The sequence below is a fragment of the Lolium rigidum genome, chromosome 4 (assembly GCF_022539505.1).
Source record: "Lolium rigidum isolate FL_2022 chromosome 4, APGP_CSIRO_Lrig_0.1, whole genome shotgun sequence".
Taxonomy (NCBI): domain Eukaryota; kingdom Viridiplantae; phylum Streptophyta; class Magnoliopsida; order Poales; family Poaceae; genus Lolium; species Lolium rigidum.
Window position 1 is genome coordinate 268,378,669 of NC_061511.1, and position 16,707 is coordinate 268,395,375.

The following is a 16,707-nucleotide window of genomic DNA, read 5'->3' on the forward strand; positions in this document are numbered from 1 at the left end:
TAGTTGATAGGACAAGATTATGTGGGAGATTGTTAGGAGTAATCTTGTCGATGTAGTTGGCTAGTAGAAGGAGCTAGCTTAGTCATGAAGTATCGAATGTATGTAGAGAGAACTCTAGAATTAGAAATATTCTAGAGTAAGATATTTAGTAGTATGAAAAATCTAGAGTTTGTAGAGTATTCTAAAAGTATGGTGTAGGATTTAGATTGTGCCGCATGGAAACAATGGTGTAGATTTTGGATTGTGCCACGTGGCAACAACCTAAAGGATCATGTACAAGTATAAATAGGGTGCCGCCTCATGTAACCATGCAGAGAAGCTTGATACCCGTGATATCTACGTGTGTGTGAAGCACAAGCTTTCTAGTAGTATAAGCCATGTGTGTACGGGAGTGGTGTTTTGTCAGCCGAAAGCATATGCTCCTGGTTTGTAAACTTCATTTTAAATACACTTTCAAATATCAAAAAATTCAAACACAAAATTTAGTAGGTATACCTCGAAATTCTACAGGTTCACAAAGAAAATCGACATTTAGAGTATCATTCGTAAAAAAGACAAATTTTGATGTAAACAAAGTTTGTGTATCAGACGTTTTGTTTGTCTTTTCACAAGTCATAAAAAATGTCGGTTTTTCAAAAAACTTGATGTGCGCATGTAAAATATCGATACGTAAGCGAGAAATATTTTGTTCGATTTTTTTTAACATTTCAAAATGTTCCTTCTGATGGCAAGAGCACATGCTTCCATGTGCGGAATTGAATTGAATTTCGCTCCCACGTGCTGAATTGAATTTCTGATGTGTGTACATCTGTGCGGAATTGAATTGAATTTCGCTCCCACGTGCTGAATTGAATTTCTGATGTGTGTACATCTGTCCGAAGCACATTAAAATATCCGAAGCACATTAAAAGAGAGTTGTGTGTGAGCACATTAAAATATCCGAAGCACATTAAAAGAGAGTTGTGTGTGAAGCACATCTCTTTAGGAAGAAAGAGGGACTCATGAGTGATAGCTAGTATTAGTAACACAGCTTCTAAAAAACAACCTCGGGATATAAGAAGTTCCTATGATATTTGCCAAATTCCCCATAGATTCACTACAAGTTGGGTTCATTCCACACGTCAGTGGGACGAGTGCTATACAATAGACAAAGTATGCCACAGAATTTGCCTGCACGATGGTCGACATCCAACGACAGAGCAAATGTAATTAACTAACAAGACTGATCCCATTGCAAGACTAGACTAAGACGCATGTTTTACATCTCCGAGTCTAACAAGTCACAACTAACAGCCAGGGACCAGTTAAAACTGACGCTAACCCTACACAGGATGTTGCAAATGGATTGCAAAAAATAGACAGATAGGCAGCAATACATCAACAAAGGCATCATATCTGAAGAAATGGAGGGCACAAAGCCACCATCCAATAGAACCCGAGTGCAGCGACATGGTATTCTAAGGCCCGGACATAATTTACTGTCTTCATAGTTCAAACTGGTGATAATTAACCATCTTCGCAGTTAACATAGATAGAAGCCAATGCGACAGTATAACAGCAGCACATCTGCAAGGTGAGCAAACAAGTAATGTGTAAAGGACACACTCAAAAACCGGTATTATTTATCAGCAAGTAATCCAGAAGTAATAAAGATTCAAGATGCTAACATCTAACGCTAAGTAATCTGCGTGAAGTATGTACACAAATGCAGTTTGCCTGTGGGTAAACAACATGTGTTGTGCTGCATTTCACGATTAAAAGAACTGTGCTTAACCTGCTACCATAATGAAACATATGTAGTCGGAAGTAATTATCAAAGTTTGTTACAGAAGGAATATTGGCGCTAGGGGGAAGACAAAATGCCAACTTCTATGATATAAACATACAAGAGAAATGTGAATCGCATGACAAGGCGCTCAAAAAAATATAGCGATATAAACATATAAGAGAAATGTGAATAGCATAACAAGGCACTCAAAACCATATAGCAATTTGGCACCACGGCATCCAATGAAACAGATGAATACTCGAGTAATAATAAGAACAGACTAATACAGAAACCAATCTTGCAAAGAACCTTACCTTTACATGTTGATCCACCACTATGTACATGCTCCCAAATGGATCAAAATACCCCGCGACAGCTTGATGATCCACACAGGCAGTTCCTGGTCCTACGAGTGGGCTCAGCTCCAACCACACCATAGTCATAAGTTAGTTCTGTCATGGGTGGGATGTGATTAAGTGCAAAGAACATGATATGTGGGTGCTTGTCATCGCCATGGTCATATTGCACTGGTTGCCAGAAGACATTCGGGGAGCAACTGTGGTTCATGAAACGTGAGACATTTCCCCTACGTTTTGCACTTATCTTGATGGGCAGTGGCTCAAATTCATCAGCTGATACATATGTGCTTTCCTCACCTAACAATTCACTCCCACAATTCCATTTTAGCGTCTTGTCACCAGGACACGCAGTCTGAAAAATGTAATCATCCAGATTATTGAGCCCATCAACGACATCCCCAGTGTACTCACAGATAAATGCACCAGCACGGATAGGGTCCCAGCAGCGAAGACCCCAGCCTCGATTTGTGGTCCTAAAGACCTCAAAGTGGTATCTGTTCTCCTTTTGGGTCACTCTGTTGCGACAATTCAGGGTACAATGGCAAGCTTCACCACATTCATATATTACTGGCTTGCGGAACACCAACACTCCTGATGAATTGTAGGGTAGATCCCCTCCATTATGTTGCCCACAAGCACAGCTGGTATCACCAGGTAGGCAAACACTCTCGCACTGACAACCCAGCAATGGCCTCACAGAAGTGAGGGATCTCAAGTATTTGACCTCATTAGTATAGGTGAAATGTCCAAGTCCTTTCTCATGATCTACCTCATTGACAAGACAAACTGGGATTATTTCAGCCCCAGATGATAGGTCAGGTAGTATAACAGTGCCTCTTGTTGATGGATCTTGTATCCATCGTTGAGTCATCTTCCATATTGCAGCTCCATCAGGCTGTCCAGGTTCACGCTGCAACCGGTACTTGAAGCAATTGATGCCAAACTTTGTTCTCTCCTTCCAGGACTCTTGGATCTTATAGAGGCCATCATATATGTATATTTTTCCAGAAACACAAGCTGGATCTTTGAATCCCCGCACAACTCTTATCTCATTCTTCCTGTGCACACTCCTCTCAAGAGCAAGGTTGCCCCTCTCAAGCTTCTGGTCATGCCTCTCCTCAGTATTCTTACTATTACCCCCTGAACCACTGTACACCAGCGTCTCTGTGTCATCATCCTGATTCTCATAACCACCTGCTGCAACAATACATATTGCTACAGAATCCTCGACATTTCCAATGTAATCAATGCCACACATGCTTTGAGCATGCAAACCAATGATGCATAGCTCCATCCTGAAATAGAAAATATCCCCTATTTCAACTCCAGGAACAGGACCAACCTTCTTTCCTGCATTGGCCCTGATATTATTGGCGATCATGATGGTGCCAGCTTTCATGTTTGCACATTTTCTACCATCCTGTGTTTCATCCATCTGCACATGTCTACGTCTGAGTGCCTCGAAGATCATATGAACTGCTTCCACAGTATCCCTAGGATTACTATTTGAAGCTGGCAAAAAAGCAATCTCCTTGCCAGCGACAAGATTCTTGTAGTTGGGCCTAAGACGCTTGGCCTTAACTCCATTTGAGCCATCTGCAGCCAAACCGGAAGACCTCTTAGCCTTGTGCTCAGATGTACCCCCAGATGATCTCGTTTTGTAGGCTGAGATAGGGGTAGCATCAGTGGGCCCATTAGCACTGGTGCCTGCATGCGAGAAACCATTTGCAGTAGCACTGAAGGTGGCAAATGATCCAAAGGCAGGAAGGTTCCCTGCACCAAATCCTGTAGGAAACTGGCCAACCGGAGTCACGCAGACCAACGGCGGTGTGCTTGACTGAATAATGTTGACTCCCATTGGTGCAGGGAACATTGGAGCTAAAGACCTTAATGGCTTGATATCCAGGAGCTCCTCATTAGGGTCAGGTATGAAATTTCTAGCCCTGTCCATCTCAAATCAACCAAAAATTCCTGCACAAGTAAAACCTTTATGTACTGTAAATTAGCCAAAATATCAAATGGAGTAAGCATAACTTAGTGAATCCATAAGCATGGTTTGCACCCAACAAACATTACTGCATGCAACTACAACCAGCATGAACGTAAAACATCAAGTTACAGTCTCACCTACTTTCGAGTTTCGACGCTTTGATTTTTTTCAAAACTAAATCAGAAATCACCTTGAGTAAATCTACTAACTAGCATCAATAATGGAACAATTACTAGGAAACCCAAACAACAATAACTAATATATGTAACAGAACCATAATCATACTATTATTATTATTATTATTAGTTTTCTGAAGTCAATATCAAAACACAGGTAAACCAAGATACATACAAACAAATCTCAATACTTGCTGATTAATAACGCTACCATCAAAACTGAATATGACGTCATCATAGTCTCCACCAATTGCCAGTGGCGGAGGTACGGGGTCAGGAGGAGCTGAGTCTTCCCAAGATAGAAATGTATTGGACATATGTATGCATATGTAGATCAGTGCACTGTTCATTTTGTCTGTTAAGCATTTCCTTGTTTTGCAGCTATTGGAGATGTACATGAAGAAAATGAGAAAGAAACCATGACTTGATGGTTTTCGAACACAGACCTCAATTCAGCCACTTTGAGTTTTACCGCTTCGACAATATAACTGTTATATTCACATTTACAGTAATTTTCTTATTTTCAATAAAAATATGTTTTCCTTATATAACATAATTTTCTTGCCCCACCTATATCTTTTCTCTGCCACCGCCCACCGGCACTACTGATTACACTTACCGACTGAGGCGAGACATGGAGGATGAACCACGAAAAGTTTGGAAGACGGGATTACACAGGAATTAAATGGCTACGGATTGTGCTCTGCCATTAGTAGTAGACTGGCACAAATGCTGTGGAAGTTTGGATGAAGCTCTGCCAACTAGGGACTATGGAGAGGCATTATGAAAAAGAATATAAAGTGGACATGTAGTATTGGCAAAGTACATTTCAAGAAGGACCAAAATTTCATTGAGATCATTCCATCTACAGCAAAAATTTCAGTTTGTTACAAATAAATAGCGCGAAACTTCCCACTTTCTATCTACAGTACAAACAGAGCCCAGAGTTTCAATCCATAAAACTTTATAGAGTCACATTGGCAATATTCATTTTGTTTCATTTTTTCAATAAAGTGGGAATGTATGACTGACTCAGTACACAACACACTTCTAGTCGACTAAAGCAAGTCATTCTCCACTCACTTGCTCTCTGTATCACAAGTTACACAGTTGCTAGAGCCCTACAATTTTAATGATCAGTACATGCTACGGTGGTCAACACGCATGCATGTTTTGATTGATCTGAGTGCAGGCGCTTTTATTGGTTAAATGTTCAAAAAAAAAATTCACGAAAAGTGGGAATGTATGACTAACTCAGTACACCAGACCCTTCTATTTGACTAAAGCAAGCAATGTATCTACTCACTTGCCCTCTGTATCACAAGTTACGCAATTGCTAGAGCCCTACATGCTTATGGTAGTCAACAAGCATGCACGATTTGTTTGATCACTTGAGATTGATTTGTATGCACGCGCTCTTATTGGTTAAATAAGCGTGCATATGCGCATTCTGATATGTATCAATGTATCATGTATGCATCGACAAGAGCTTGGTTTTGACTTGCACAGTAGCAGGTGATTGCATGTGGTCCAGAACAAGAAGTTGCAGCAGCAAAGAATTGAGCTGTGGCAGGTACAGCTAATCACAAGAGTGAGCGCTACCAATTGGCAGCAAAAGATAATTAGAAGAGAGAGCAATTTGGTCCAGAACTAACACTGTTAGAAAGAAAGAAAGTTTGGATCTATATCATTAGAAGATCAGCATTTATCAAAACGCAGTCAAAAGATTCCGTTTAGTAATGCCGCTAAAAAAGCGCACTGTTACTGTTAAATGCTGCGGTGGCAAAGCAGCATCAACTATGGCAATTGATGAGGTGGCCAGCTGGGATATGGAGAAGAATGCAAAGTTGTCCGATTTAACAGAAGATACGGAGAAGTTAAATGTAAACAACAACAACATGAGTAACCTGCTAACCTTTTGATGGTATTCAAACTAAACGAAATTATTTTGATGGTGCATTACTAAAATGGTGTTCTTTTAATGGTACAAACCCAAATGTTCCTAGAAATAAAAATTGATAAAAAAAAATCTTCATTTGGTCTGTCAAATTCCTAGAAGACACTGCAGTTTAAATCAGCAAAAATATAACAAGAATACTACTCTGACTCGCTGAGATCTGAAAGTAACAAGGCAGGAATTAGGGTGTTAGGGCATCAACTATGGCCATTGAGGTGGGTGCCGCAGTGGGACGGGAGATGGAGAAGAACGCGAAGTTGTCCGATTCATCGGCGGGTATGGAGAAATTAACCATAAACCTTAACGGTAACGATACGGGAGTAAGATGCTAACCTTTTAATGCTATTAAACTAAATGAAATTCTTTTAATGGTATGTTGCTAAAAGGGTATTATTTTAATGGTACAGACCCAAATCTTTCTAGAAATGATAATTCATGAAAAATCTTCATTCGGTCTGCCAAATTCCTAGAAAGACATTGCAGTTTAGATCAACAAAAATATAACAAGGATACTACGCTGAGATCTGAAAGTAGCAAGGCAGGAATTAGGGCGTTAGGGCATCAACTATGGCCATTGAGGTGGGTGCCGCAGTGGCACGGGAGATGGAGAAGAAGGTGAAGTTGTCTGATTCAACAACGGATACAGAGAAAGTTAACCATGACACCATGACGGTCACGCTAACAACCACAGGAGTAAGATGCTAACCTTTTGTTGCTATTTGAACTAAACGAATATTTTTTGATGATATATTGCTAAAATGGTGTTCACGAAAATAGAAATTGTTTAATAAAAACTTCATTCCATCAAATTCCTAGAAAGAAATTGCAGTTTAAATCAACAAAAATATAACAAGGATACTAAGCTGAGATCTGAAAGTAACAAGGCAGATATTAGGGCGTTAGGGCATCAACTATGGCCATTGAGGTAGGTGCCCCAGTGGCACGGGAGATGGAGAAGAAGGCGAAGTTGTCCGATTCAACATCGGATTCGGAGAAGTTAACCATAACGGTAATGGTAACGACAACAGGAGTAAGATGCTAACCTTTTGTTGCTATTTAAACTAAACGAAATTCTTTTGATGGTATATTGCTAAAATGGTATTCTTTAAATGGTACAGACCCAAATCTTGCTGAAAACAAAAATTGTTTATAAAAACTTCATTCCTTCCATCAAATTCCTAGAAAGATATTGCAGTTTAAATCAACAAAAATATAACAAGGATACTATGGTAAGATCTGAAAGTAACAAGGCAGGAATTAGGGCATTTTAGGACATCAATTGTGCCTGCAGGAGATTGAGAAGAATGCGAAGTTGTCCGATTCAACAGCGGATACGGATAAGTTAACCATAAACCATAACAGACAACAGTTGGTGTATTGCTTTGTGTTTTTTAAATGGCACATACCCAAATCTTGCTGAGAATTAATTTCATTCGGTCCATCAAATTCATAGAATGATATTGCAGTTTCAATAAAAAAAATATACAATAAGGATACTACGCTGAGATCTGAAAGTGACAAGGCAGGAACCATGACGTTTTAGGACACCAACTTTGGCGCGGGAGATTGAGAAGACCGCAAAGTTGCCCGATTCAACCGCGGATATGTACAAGTCGACGGTAACGGCAAGAGGGTAAGATGGTAAGCTTTCGACGCTATTTAAACTAAACGAAATTCTTTTGATGGTACATTGCGTAAACAGGTAGCGGTGCAGACCTAAAACCTTGGTCAAACGTATCGATAGAGAAAAGAGTACTGATTTGGCATGTCGAATTCCTGCTGGTCATGCCCAGCCTGCCGTGCCAGGAATTGGTCAGGTACTAGCTACTGAGTGGTCAGAACCATAGTTCCCTGCTAGGCCTTGTTTGGCACTGGAGAATTAGTGGGGATAAATCGCAGCAAACTCTAAATCCCCACTTGTTCTAAATGCATGTTTGGTGCTTAGAGTATTGAGCGAGTTTAATCCCCACTTCTTCCTAAATCTTAGTGTGTTGAATTTTTTCAATCCCCAATACTCGACCCTTAGCTAGTGTGTGGATTGGGTATGGGGTCTTGCGGGGATTGGGTGGCGATAGGGGTTCACCCGAGTATTATCCCCACTAATCTCCACTAAAACAGTCCAGTACTCCCAAACAAGGCCTAATGCGCTAACACTGCCCACCCTGAAAGGGCAAATTAAAGCCGGCCTCCATATCCTGGCCGTAACAAAACACAATTCCGAACAAATCTAAGCAAAAAACAGCACGATCCGGCTGGTCCAAGGCCGTCGGAAACGGTAGCGGGGAAAACAAATCTAATCCGAAACAGCACGATCCGGCTGGTCCAAGGCCATCTAAACGGTAGCGGAGAAAACAAATCTAAGCCAAAAAAAAACAGCACGATCCCTGGTCCAGTGCCATCGAAATGGAAGCAGATTAAGGACAGTTACAGACCAACCAAGCCGAGGGAAGGGAACCCTACCTGAGCAGGAAGCCTGCCGCCCGGGGATGCGGTCGTGGGGACGAAGAGAGGTGGGCAGAGCGGGCTAGAACGGCGTCGCAACGCCTCCGCCTCCGCCTCCGCCGCCGCCGCCGCGTTCTCCTTGTCCTCTACGACAGACAGCTCAGCTATCCCTTGGGTGGAAACAAAATGAAACTGAAGCGACCACGCGGAGAAGGAGGCCGTGATGTGGAGGTGGAGCGGACTTCTCCAGGTGAGGTGTGGCCGACTTTATTGGGGTTGGTGGGGCATGTAGTCGGCTGCATCCGGACCGTCGGCTGCTGATCCGACGGGCTTGGACAGCCACGGGGCGGCTAGGCTCCTGGACCCACCGCCACCGCAAAAGGTCAGAGTTTTTCTTCAAAGGGTTCTTTTGTGCCCACGAGTCAACGATGTTAACCCATCCGTCCCTTCAATCATGTCTTCAAATTTATTAAAATTTAAATGCATCTAACTACTATTCAATGTCTAGATACATTTAAATTTACACAAATCTCCAATATGTTTTATGAAAAGAGCCGGAGGGAGTAACAGATTTCAGTGTATTTCCATACGTGATGTGCATTCGTCAGTCTCATTGACCGACCAAAGTATGCAACCGTGAAACGGCAACAAATATTTTCAGTCACAGCAACGGCAATGGATATAGATATTGTCGATAGAACTCATTGGATTTCAAGGTCATTCAGAGTTCAATAGATTCAGAATCAATGTGCGACCAAACTGCAAGCAGAGTACAATCCTCTAGAACCCCAAACAACGAGAGCCCTGCTTGCTACCTCGACCGAGATGGAACCCAAAGCGACAGTATCCTGAGGAGGTAGTTTTAGCTCCGAAACAGAAATTCATGAACCGGTCCTGTATCTATTACACCACGCGTGAAAGGAAATGGGAAGCCCTCGGAGCATGATTGATTAGTGGTCTCGTCTTTAGTCAGCGTCCATCTCCTCAAGCGCTGCCTGAGCAGCTGCCTTGGCCTGCTCCAGAAGATCGCTTGGAACCTGTATGTGTGGTGTGGCAAGTTAGTAGGCACTTCAGGAAAAGGGGACGACCCAGGTGGCTGTGTAATTCGGAAGGGAGACGATATTCTCCACAAATGATCATTATATTACCTTCTCGTGCTGACGGTTTGATTCATCGCATACCCAGCTCAGTTCCAGCTCAAAAGATTTGTCTTTCGCTTCATCATGTACACCATAAATTCTGGATATAGAGAAAAAAAGATATGTCAGGCTATTTTAGGAGGTTTGTGAGAACCAGGGTAGTTGATTAGCATTCAGTGTCAAACTCCCAGTCACACTGACAAGAAGGTATTTGTACTAAGAAAAACATATAAGCATTATGCAAGCCTATCGCAAAACCAACTGGTAACCACAACTACTGCTTGTATAAGTAAAATAATGATGCCAAGGATCATCGTAACCATTAAAAGGGGTGTATGAACAGGAATGCCTCCTAGACTAACTATAGTATTTTTCTGTCTATGAGAGAAAAATCCTTAGTTATTAACTAGTACTAACTATCATCGCCAAGCTTCAGCACATAGCACATAACTAACAAGCTTTTATGACAAGCATGGCAGAAAATTTTAGGCGATGGATCTTAAGCGGAAGCTTGAAATAATAATGTACTATGGGAAAAGATTTAGAGCATACATCTTGGCAACCTCAACGATGCCTTCCCTGCAGGTCAGCTCAGAAAGCTTCAATTTCTCAATCTCCCTGTAGGAAGAAAGTAAGGGGAGAAAGTAAGTGTGCTAATTAACAACTATTTCCCTGAAAACCAAATCCCCAAAAAGACAAATACCAGAAGAAAGATATTAACGCCGATGCATTTCCACTATGTAAACTATGCTCATCTATAATCATTAACAGCCAGTTTTTGTGTTGTGGTTCTGCACTGTAGAAGCTAGTAAATTCAGAGAGTCAACTACTTGCCAATTCTGGTAAAATATTTCTGTGATGGCTGTAAAGAAGCTATTATTATCAAACTGCCAAAGTGAGGGCCTGTTAATTGCGATATTTTATTAAACTTTGTGTCACGTGTGTGGAAAGCCACAACTTGTGTGGCTAGCAAGTTGTTCATCACATGTGTTGGAAAATTTTCTCAAAAAATGTATATGGTGTGTGGAGTACAGTTTTGAGAAAATGTGGAACCAAAATTTAGCAAAAAAATAAAAGAAAATCTTGGCAAAGTGAAACTTGCCTAAGTATGCAGCAAAGTGTGGCACAAAAATAAACAACACCTAAGCTGTGTTATTGTAGTGGCAATCTGAATATAGGCAATAAGAGCATATTGCACCCATTAAATACAGAACAGCATTAAAACTACTACCTGCATATATGCTAATTGTAGACAGTTCATTTGATGTATCAAAATCATTGAGAACAAGAACAGTAGCCTTAATCCCACTATTCCTCAAGGTCTACTTCGAACAATTAAGATGGTATTGTATAGAAACATTATACTAATGCTTGGTGAATGTGCCATGCTGTAGGCTAGAAGTCCTAGTAGTTTACAAGGATACAGAAATTGGGCACACTGCAGAAATCATACAAATAAACGAAGTATTGAAGTTGGCTTACGTTTTTGCAGCTTGTCTTCCTTTACCCAGAGCAGCACCAAAATATTTCTGTCATAATTCAATTGGTAAGTCAAAAATTCCATATGCATCTACTTCGTTTGAAAGCAACATTGCATATCTTAATAGATGTAAAGTTGTAAATAAAATTATATACTCTGTAATGTTAAACTTGCCCGCTGTTATGAAATATAAATGTGTTAGCTACCCAACTTATCCCTTGCTCAGCCCTAACAAGAATGGCAAAAACGAAGAACTACCAAGTGTTGGAGTGAGGACTTACATAGGAGAGACCTGAAGGTTCGATCATGTAGAGCTGTGGCCCATCCCTATCATAACCTCCAAGAATAACTCCACAGCCAAAAGGCCTGAGACAGAGGGAATTTAAATTGTATCAAATTATAAAGTAACATGTTCAACAAGGCAACTGCCTTCTCGAACAAGAAAGTGTTAACTATCTTACCTGAGCCACCAGTAGAGTGTACACAGATGAACATAGCTAGCTACACGATCAGCTAACTCCTTCACAGGCATGGGTTCTCCGTAAACCCTGGTGGAAACAGATTTAGGTTACAATTCTAGAAATGTACATCATATGGAATCAAAAGTCACACTAATTCTCACTTCTCATAGTTAGCTGCCTCTGACTTTGCTCTTGAGACTATCTGCCTACCATCTGCTGCTAGCCCAGCCACAGCCTGAAAAAGAGAACAGTAATTATCTTAGATACAAATGAAAATTCATTACCAGATCAAAAATAACATCAAAGAGAACAGCTGGAGAATACAAGACCTAATCACATATCTACAAAGGATAATGCAATGCAATATATATTCTAAATTATTGCTGGTCAATTTTAGAGCGTCGCCACCCTATATGTCAAAAACACAATGGAAGACAAATTACCAAGCCAGAGTTGTGGTGCACGGAGTGAAGTCTCCGATTCGAGCCAGCAAGTATCATCTTAGATGTTATCAGCTTCTCCACACCCTACAGAACAACATCATAAGAAAGTTATCACACAAAACATGCAGAAAAGAACACCAAATCTGGGCGAAATAAATACAGCAATAACCACTTACAAGGACGATTCCATCTTTGCATTTGATGCCAACGATCGTCCTACAGAAAAACATCCAAATTGCAGCATGAAGTCACATAGACAAAAAAAAGTACAAGCAAATAGTGAAGGGAGCTCAGTCCTACCCGCTGTTGTCGACGGCCTTGCCAGCATACTCGACCTGGAAGACGCGGCCGTCCGGGGAGAAGGTGGTGACGGACAGATCATACCCAGTTCCGATGCTGCTCATTGTTAAGTTGCTTCAACCTCTAAACCAATGTAGAGTTGTCTCCTGGAAAGAGAAATAGAAGCAATCACATTGAGAATAAGCAGGACCAAGCTTCATGGAACAGGCAACTGCAAGGACTATTCAGACATGTGTACTAGGCATTTGGCAGGGCAGTAAGTATCCTAGTGAAACTTCTATCGTAGTACTTGGAGCATGGCGTGCGAAGGTACATGCATGTATTTGCGAACAGAGCTACCTGCCCACATGGAAAACCTGGAATTTCCTTGGTTTGTTACACTTGGTAATTGCACCAAGATGCGATACAATTATCACTGACCACAAAGGGGGGGCCATGAGGGGTTCAGTTGGACACCAAAAGTTTCTGGAAAATACACGTCTACTAGTACTCCACCGCACAGCAAACAATTCCGCGACCAGTGAAAACAATTGTTAGGTTAGATTGTTCATGGCATAGAAAATACCAGAAAACCCCAGCAAGGTTAGGGTTGGCAACCAACAACGGAAAACCGATTCAGGCCATGAGGGATCTCTACTCAGTACCGGTCCAGTTGAGCCGACGACTACGAAAAGAAGAATTCCTTCCAAGTACAAGGTGACCCTGCTACGGTAGGAGGAGGGCCAGGGGCGATTCCCACTATCCGGCGACGCCGTTGCAGCGGAAGCGTTCGATCTGATTTGGGATCTCGTCTAAATCAGGTAGCTTAGGTTTAGCAGCACGGCAGCGGTGGCGGCGACGCGTCCGGCCTGCTTTGTGGGGGCGCGAGGAGGCGGGGAGACGGGGCGCTTACCGATCCCGGCGGTCGACGGCGGCGCGGGCGGGCGGGCGGATCGTCGGCTCCGGCTTGTGGCGCAAGAAGGTGGGGAGTGAGGGTCTGTGGAGGGCGGAGGCAGCCTGGGGGACGAGTTGTATTTGCAGGGAGGCTCGCGTGTCTGACCCGAACCAGGACAGGCGACTCGCTCGGGTCGGACTGCTGGGCTCCCGGGCTGGGTTGGGCCCGTTGGCACAGACAAGTAAGGCCCGAATCTACCAAGTTCTTTTCTATCTTAAAAATGATGCAGTGTTTTTTTTTGTTTTGTGTTGCCAATTATGATGGTTCCTTTTCAAATTATCTTTGAAAAATATTAGTTATTTTACAAATGTAGTTTTTGCTGACTCAGATGTCGCATCAAACTAATAGTATAATCAATTGACGCTCGGTCAAAGAAAAAAGGGTGTTTATGGTCGAACTACAAGGTCTAACCTGCCAAATAAAACACACGAGGTCACAATGGTGTTTGTTTGTTTTAGAACTCAAAAGGTGTTTTATATAATTATTATGGGTCCTTTTGCAAATACATTATGTCAGTTTCCCTTCTAAAAAGTCATCAGGGTGTCTTCAAATAATGACAACTCAGCATAATTTCAAGATTTAAGTTCATTTTGATGATTCTTATGCGCGTTGTGTTTCCTAACAAAAGGATACATTGTACAGATTTTTTACATAATCATTCTTCACTTTTCTGTGGCTAAACTATGCTGATAGCATGGTAGCATCTAAGGTCGTGGAATGGCGGACAAGTGACATGTGGATATGCAATGTTGTGCTAGTTTATTCAACCTATAGAATGTGGAACAAAATGTGGCCCTTAAAGAGTCAGCAACAAAGTGAAACAAAGTGTGTTCATGGTGCAATATTCACCCGTCGAGTCAGTCACCTATTACTGGTTTTCCTCTCTTATTTACGTGATTGATTCGTTAAGTCTATATTGACCCTATTTTGAGTAATATATTTAGGTCAAAATGCACCACTCGGCTTTTCCTTAGTACTTCCTACCTAAAAACATTCACTCACTGAATTATCTTGACAATTGTGGTGTGATGGACGAGATATCTATGATATGACAGTCAAATCCTAAGAGTGTGAATAATTCATGGAGGCAGAGGAATAAAACGTTACATAACCATCACGGAGAACTGAAGGAAAGTGTGCACCTCCTCGTCCATTCAAATGAGGAGTTCAGATGTTGCTCAAGCAGGCGACAACCATTGAGATTGCTCTTTCAAGTTTCATTAGATTGTACTACTGTCACCCGCTCTTTGTTTGGCACTTTTATTGGTCTCTTCTCTGATGCGCTATATTCAACCTTCAAAGCAGGAGTGCTAGTTTTTTTTCTTTCCCCGTGAAGCCTCTTTCAGTATTCATGCAGTCATGTTTGTCCTAATTTTGTTTTGAGGCAAGAGTCCAAATATTGTTCAGCTCCGAGCTCTTGAACTATCAACTATGCACAAGGCGGTCTGATAATAGTTGAGTTGGCTTCCAAGGCCAATGGTAGTGGTACACATCATTAATTCAATCGTCACTCACAGGTGGACAATATGTTTCCCCATCATTGTCATCTTCCTCATAGATATTTCCTTAAATTGGAGGATATTTTTGCCCATGTTATCACCAATTAACTGCCATGCTCAATCCATACGCAACTAACTAGTACCTCCTTCTTGTTGATCGGTCTTACAACATTGAGAGGAGAGGAAAAGAGGAAGACGCGTCCATGTGTGTCAAGGTAACAAGCTGAGACAGAAGAAGGCTGCTCAAGTGTCAAGACTGTACGAAACCTGAAAAGCAAGAGGCAGGACAAGGAGATAGTTGCACACACAGAACACAAGTGATCAGTTGGCAAGATGCCTTCTATACGAATGTGTTGATGCATGTTTCCCACGCACTTAGCTATATACTTACTATCTTACATTTGTATCATTGTCATGGTAATTTCCTTGGCATAAATTCCCGCAGCAACATGCGAGATATCATCCGGCTACACTCAAAACCTTCTCTCTCCATCACCCAAAACCACTTTGCTTACCCAAAATATAGGTAAGCTGTTGGAGATGCTCTAACAAGCCTCCAGAGTACCCAAATCCACGTCGAAGTGCTAAGAATTCGCAGAGGCAGTCAGGCAGAGGAGGAAAACTGATGGAACACATGCAATCGTTCACCTGACCTCCTCTACAATGCATGAAAAACCGTCTTCTCGATCAGCAGTTTACCGCACCACAATTACAAACAAGAATATAACACATGTTCAGGGTTCAGTAGTATTTTCATTGCTCTGCCGCGGAAGCGAATCAGAGGAAGCCGTCTCTGCGGTCTTGCTCCTCGGCGTCCTTGTTCGCCGTCTGCACGGCCTTGTACCACAGATACCCCTGGAATTCAGAGGACAACTCGATCAGACTATGAACTTACAATCTTGCAGATGGACAGGGTTAAGTGTACGTACTGATGTCGGGATGCCGGTGACGGCGAAGAATCCCAGGATCGGCGCGTAGAGGGGGCTGTCGGTGCCCACGACGCCGAACACCGGCCGCCCGTTCGTGTACTCGAAGATCGACCCGATCTGCAGAGAAAAAGAAGGTTCGTATCCGGGCTCTGCTCAGCGGAACGCAGGAGGAGGAGAAGGGTGAGGGGAACGTACTGCGGCGATGGCCGTCACGGCGGACGCGAGCAGGTACGCGTAGAACGGGACCTCGACGGCGCCGCCGGCGTCCTGGCCGGAGGCCCCGCCTTCGTTGCGCGCCCACGGAGGCGCCTCGTCGGAGCCCTTCCGGGCCCAGGAGGGGACCTTCTCGTCCGTCTTCTCGCCGGACGACTCCGTCGCGGCCACGACCACCAGCCTCCGGTGCGCCGACGACGGCCGCGAGTGCAGCGGGGCGGCTGCTCGAGTGGTGAGGCGCGGTTCGGGTTTCGAGCTCGTGCTCAGGCAGCGCGAGCCGCAGAGGGAGATGGTTGCAGCGGCCATGGGTAGTCGGAGCGCGAGGTCTCGCGGTGGTGGAGCTTCGAGCGCGGTGTGAGCTGTGAAGTCGATCGGGGAGTGTGGATAGGACGTGGGCGGCGTGCACGGTTCCTGGTCTCCCACCTGCATTCGTCATGTGGTTTGGGCTGGGCTGGGCTAGGCTAAGGCCCAGTTCTTTTGGCGGTTTCTCGGAGAAGCTGCCCTCCCCCAGCTTCCTGGGGAAGCTGGTTCTAAAATTTTCCGAGACTTTTAGAATAGCTAAGGCTAAACTAATTTGGAAGCCTCACAAAATTTGGTCACCGGCTTCTCCAGGAAGC

General features: G+C 43.0%; 3 protein-coding genes across 4 annotated transcripts; all 3 read right to left on the bottom strand.

Annotated features, from left to right (window-relative positions):
- Positions 1 to 1,052: 1,052 nt before the first annotated feature.
- Positions 1,053 to 8,815, bottom strand: LOC124707709 (histone-lysine N-methyltransferase, H3 lysine-9 specific SUVH1-like). 2 transcript variants are annotated; one of them, XM_047239383.1, is made up of 3 exons: positions 8,711 to 8,815; positions 2,083 to 4,098; positions 1,053 to 1,566 (listed from the first exon to the last, which is right to left on the bottom strand). In XM_047239383.1, the coding sequence occupies exon 2, from the start codon at positions 4,076 to 4,078 to the stop codon at positions 2,126 to 2,128; it is 1,953 nt and encodes a 650-aa protein (XP_047095339.1). In that variant the 5' UTR covers positions 4,079 to 4,098; positions 8,711 to 8,815; the 3' UTR covers positions 1,053 to 1,566; positions 2,083 to 2,125. The 2 variants fall into 2 exon arrangements, with proteins under 2 accessions (XP_047095339.1, XP_047095340.1); XM_047239384.1 differs by lacking the exon at positions 8,711 to 8,815 and adding an exon at positions 7,371 to 7,386.
- A 567-nt stretch (positions 8,816 to 9,382) lies between these two features.
- LOC124707710 (proteasome subunit alpha type-3) lies at positions 9,383 to 13,503 on the bottom strand. Its single transcript, XM_047239385.1, has 11 exons — positions 13,408 to 13,503; positions 12,516 to 12,661; positions 12,392 to 12,431; positions 12,216 to 12,299; positions 11,934 to 12,007; positions 11,773 to 11,859; positions 11,593 to 11,677; positions 11,314 to 11,360; positions 10,384 to 10,449; positions 9,841 to 9,931; positions 9,383 to 9,729 (listed from the first exon to the last, which is right to left on the bottom strand). The coding sequence occupies exons 2-11, from the start codon at positions 12,617 to 12,619 to the stop codon at positions 9,658 to 9,660; spliced, it is 750 nt and encodes a 249-aa protein (XP_047095341.1). The 5' UTR covers positions 12,620 to 12,661; positions 13,408 to 13,503; the 3' UTR covers positions 9,383 to 9,657.
- Positions 13,504 to 15,269: 1,766 nt separating this feature from the next.
- LOC124707711 lies at positions 15,270 to 16,497 on the bottom strand. Its single transcript, XM_047239386.1, has 3 exons — positions 16,073 to 16,497; positions 15,878 to 15,994; positions 15,270 to 15,803 (listed from the first exon to the last, which is right to left on the bottom strand). Exons 1-3 carry the CDS (start codon positions 16,394 to 16,396, stop codon positions 15,726 to 15,728), a joined length of 519 nt encoding a protein of 172 aa, XP_047095342.1. The 5' UTR covers positions 16,397 to 16,497; the 3' UTR covers positions 15,270 to 15,725.
- Positions 16,498 to 16,707: the final 210 nt, after the last annotated feature.

Bases quoted from the DNA above. Each gene is read 5' to 3' on its own strand.
- LOC124707709 (XM_047239383.1), bottom strand. From the start codon at position 4,078: ATGGACAGGGCTAGAAATTTCATACCTGACCCTAATGAGGAGCTCCTG.
- LOC124707710 (XM_047239385.1), bottom strand. From the start codon at position 12,619: ATGAGCAGCATCGGAACTGGGTATGATCTGTCCGTCACCACCTTCTCC. The intron at 12,432-12,515 runs GTAGGACTGAGC...GTTTTTCTGTAG, and splicing joins AAGGCCGTCGACAACAGCGG to GACGATCGTTGGCATCAAAT. The intron at 11,678-11,772 runs GTAAGATAGTTA...CCTCTGTCTCAG, and splicing joins ACACTCTACTGGTGGCTCAG to GCCTTTTGGCTGTGGAGTTA.
- LOC124707711 (XM_047239386.1), bottom strand. From the start codon at position 16,396: ATGGCCGCTGCAACCATCTCCCTCTGCGGCTCGCGCTGCCTGAGCACG. The intron at 15,995-16,072 runs GTACGTTCCCCT...TTTTCTCTGCAG, and splicing joins CCGTGACGGCCATCGCCGCA to ATCGGGTCGATCTTCGAGTA. The intron at 15,804-15,877 runs GTACGTACACTT...TCTGAATTCCAG, and splicing joins TCACCGGCATCCCGACATCA to GGGTATCTGTGGTACAAGGC.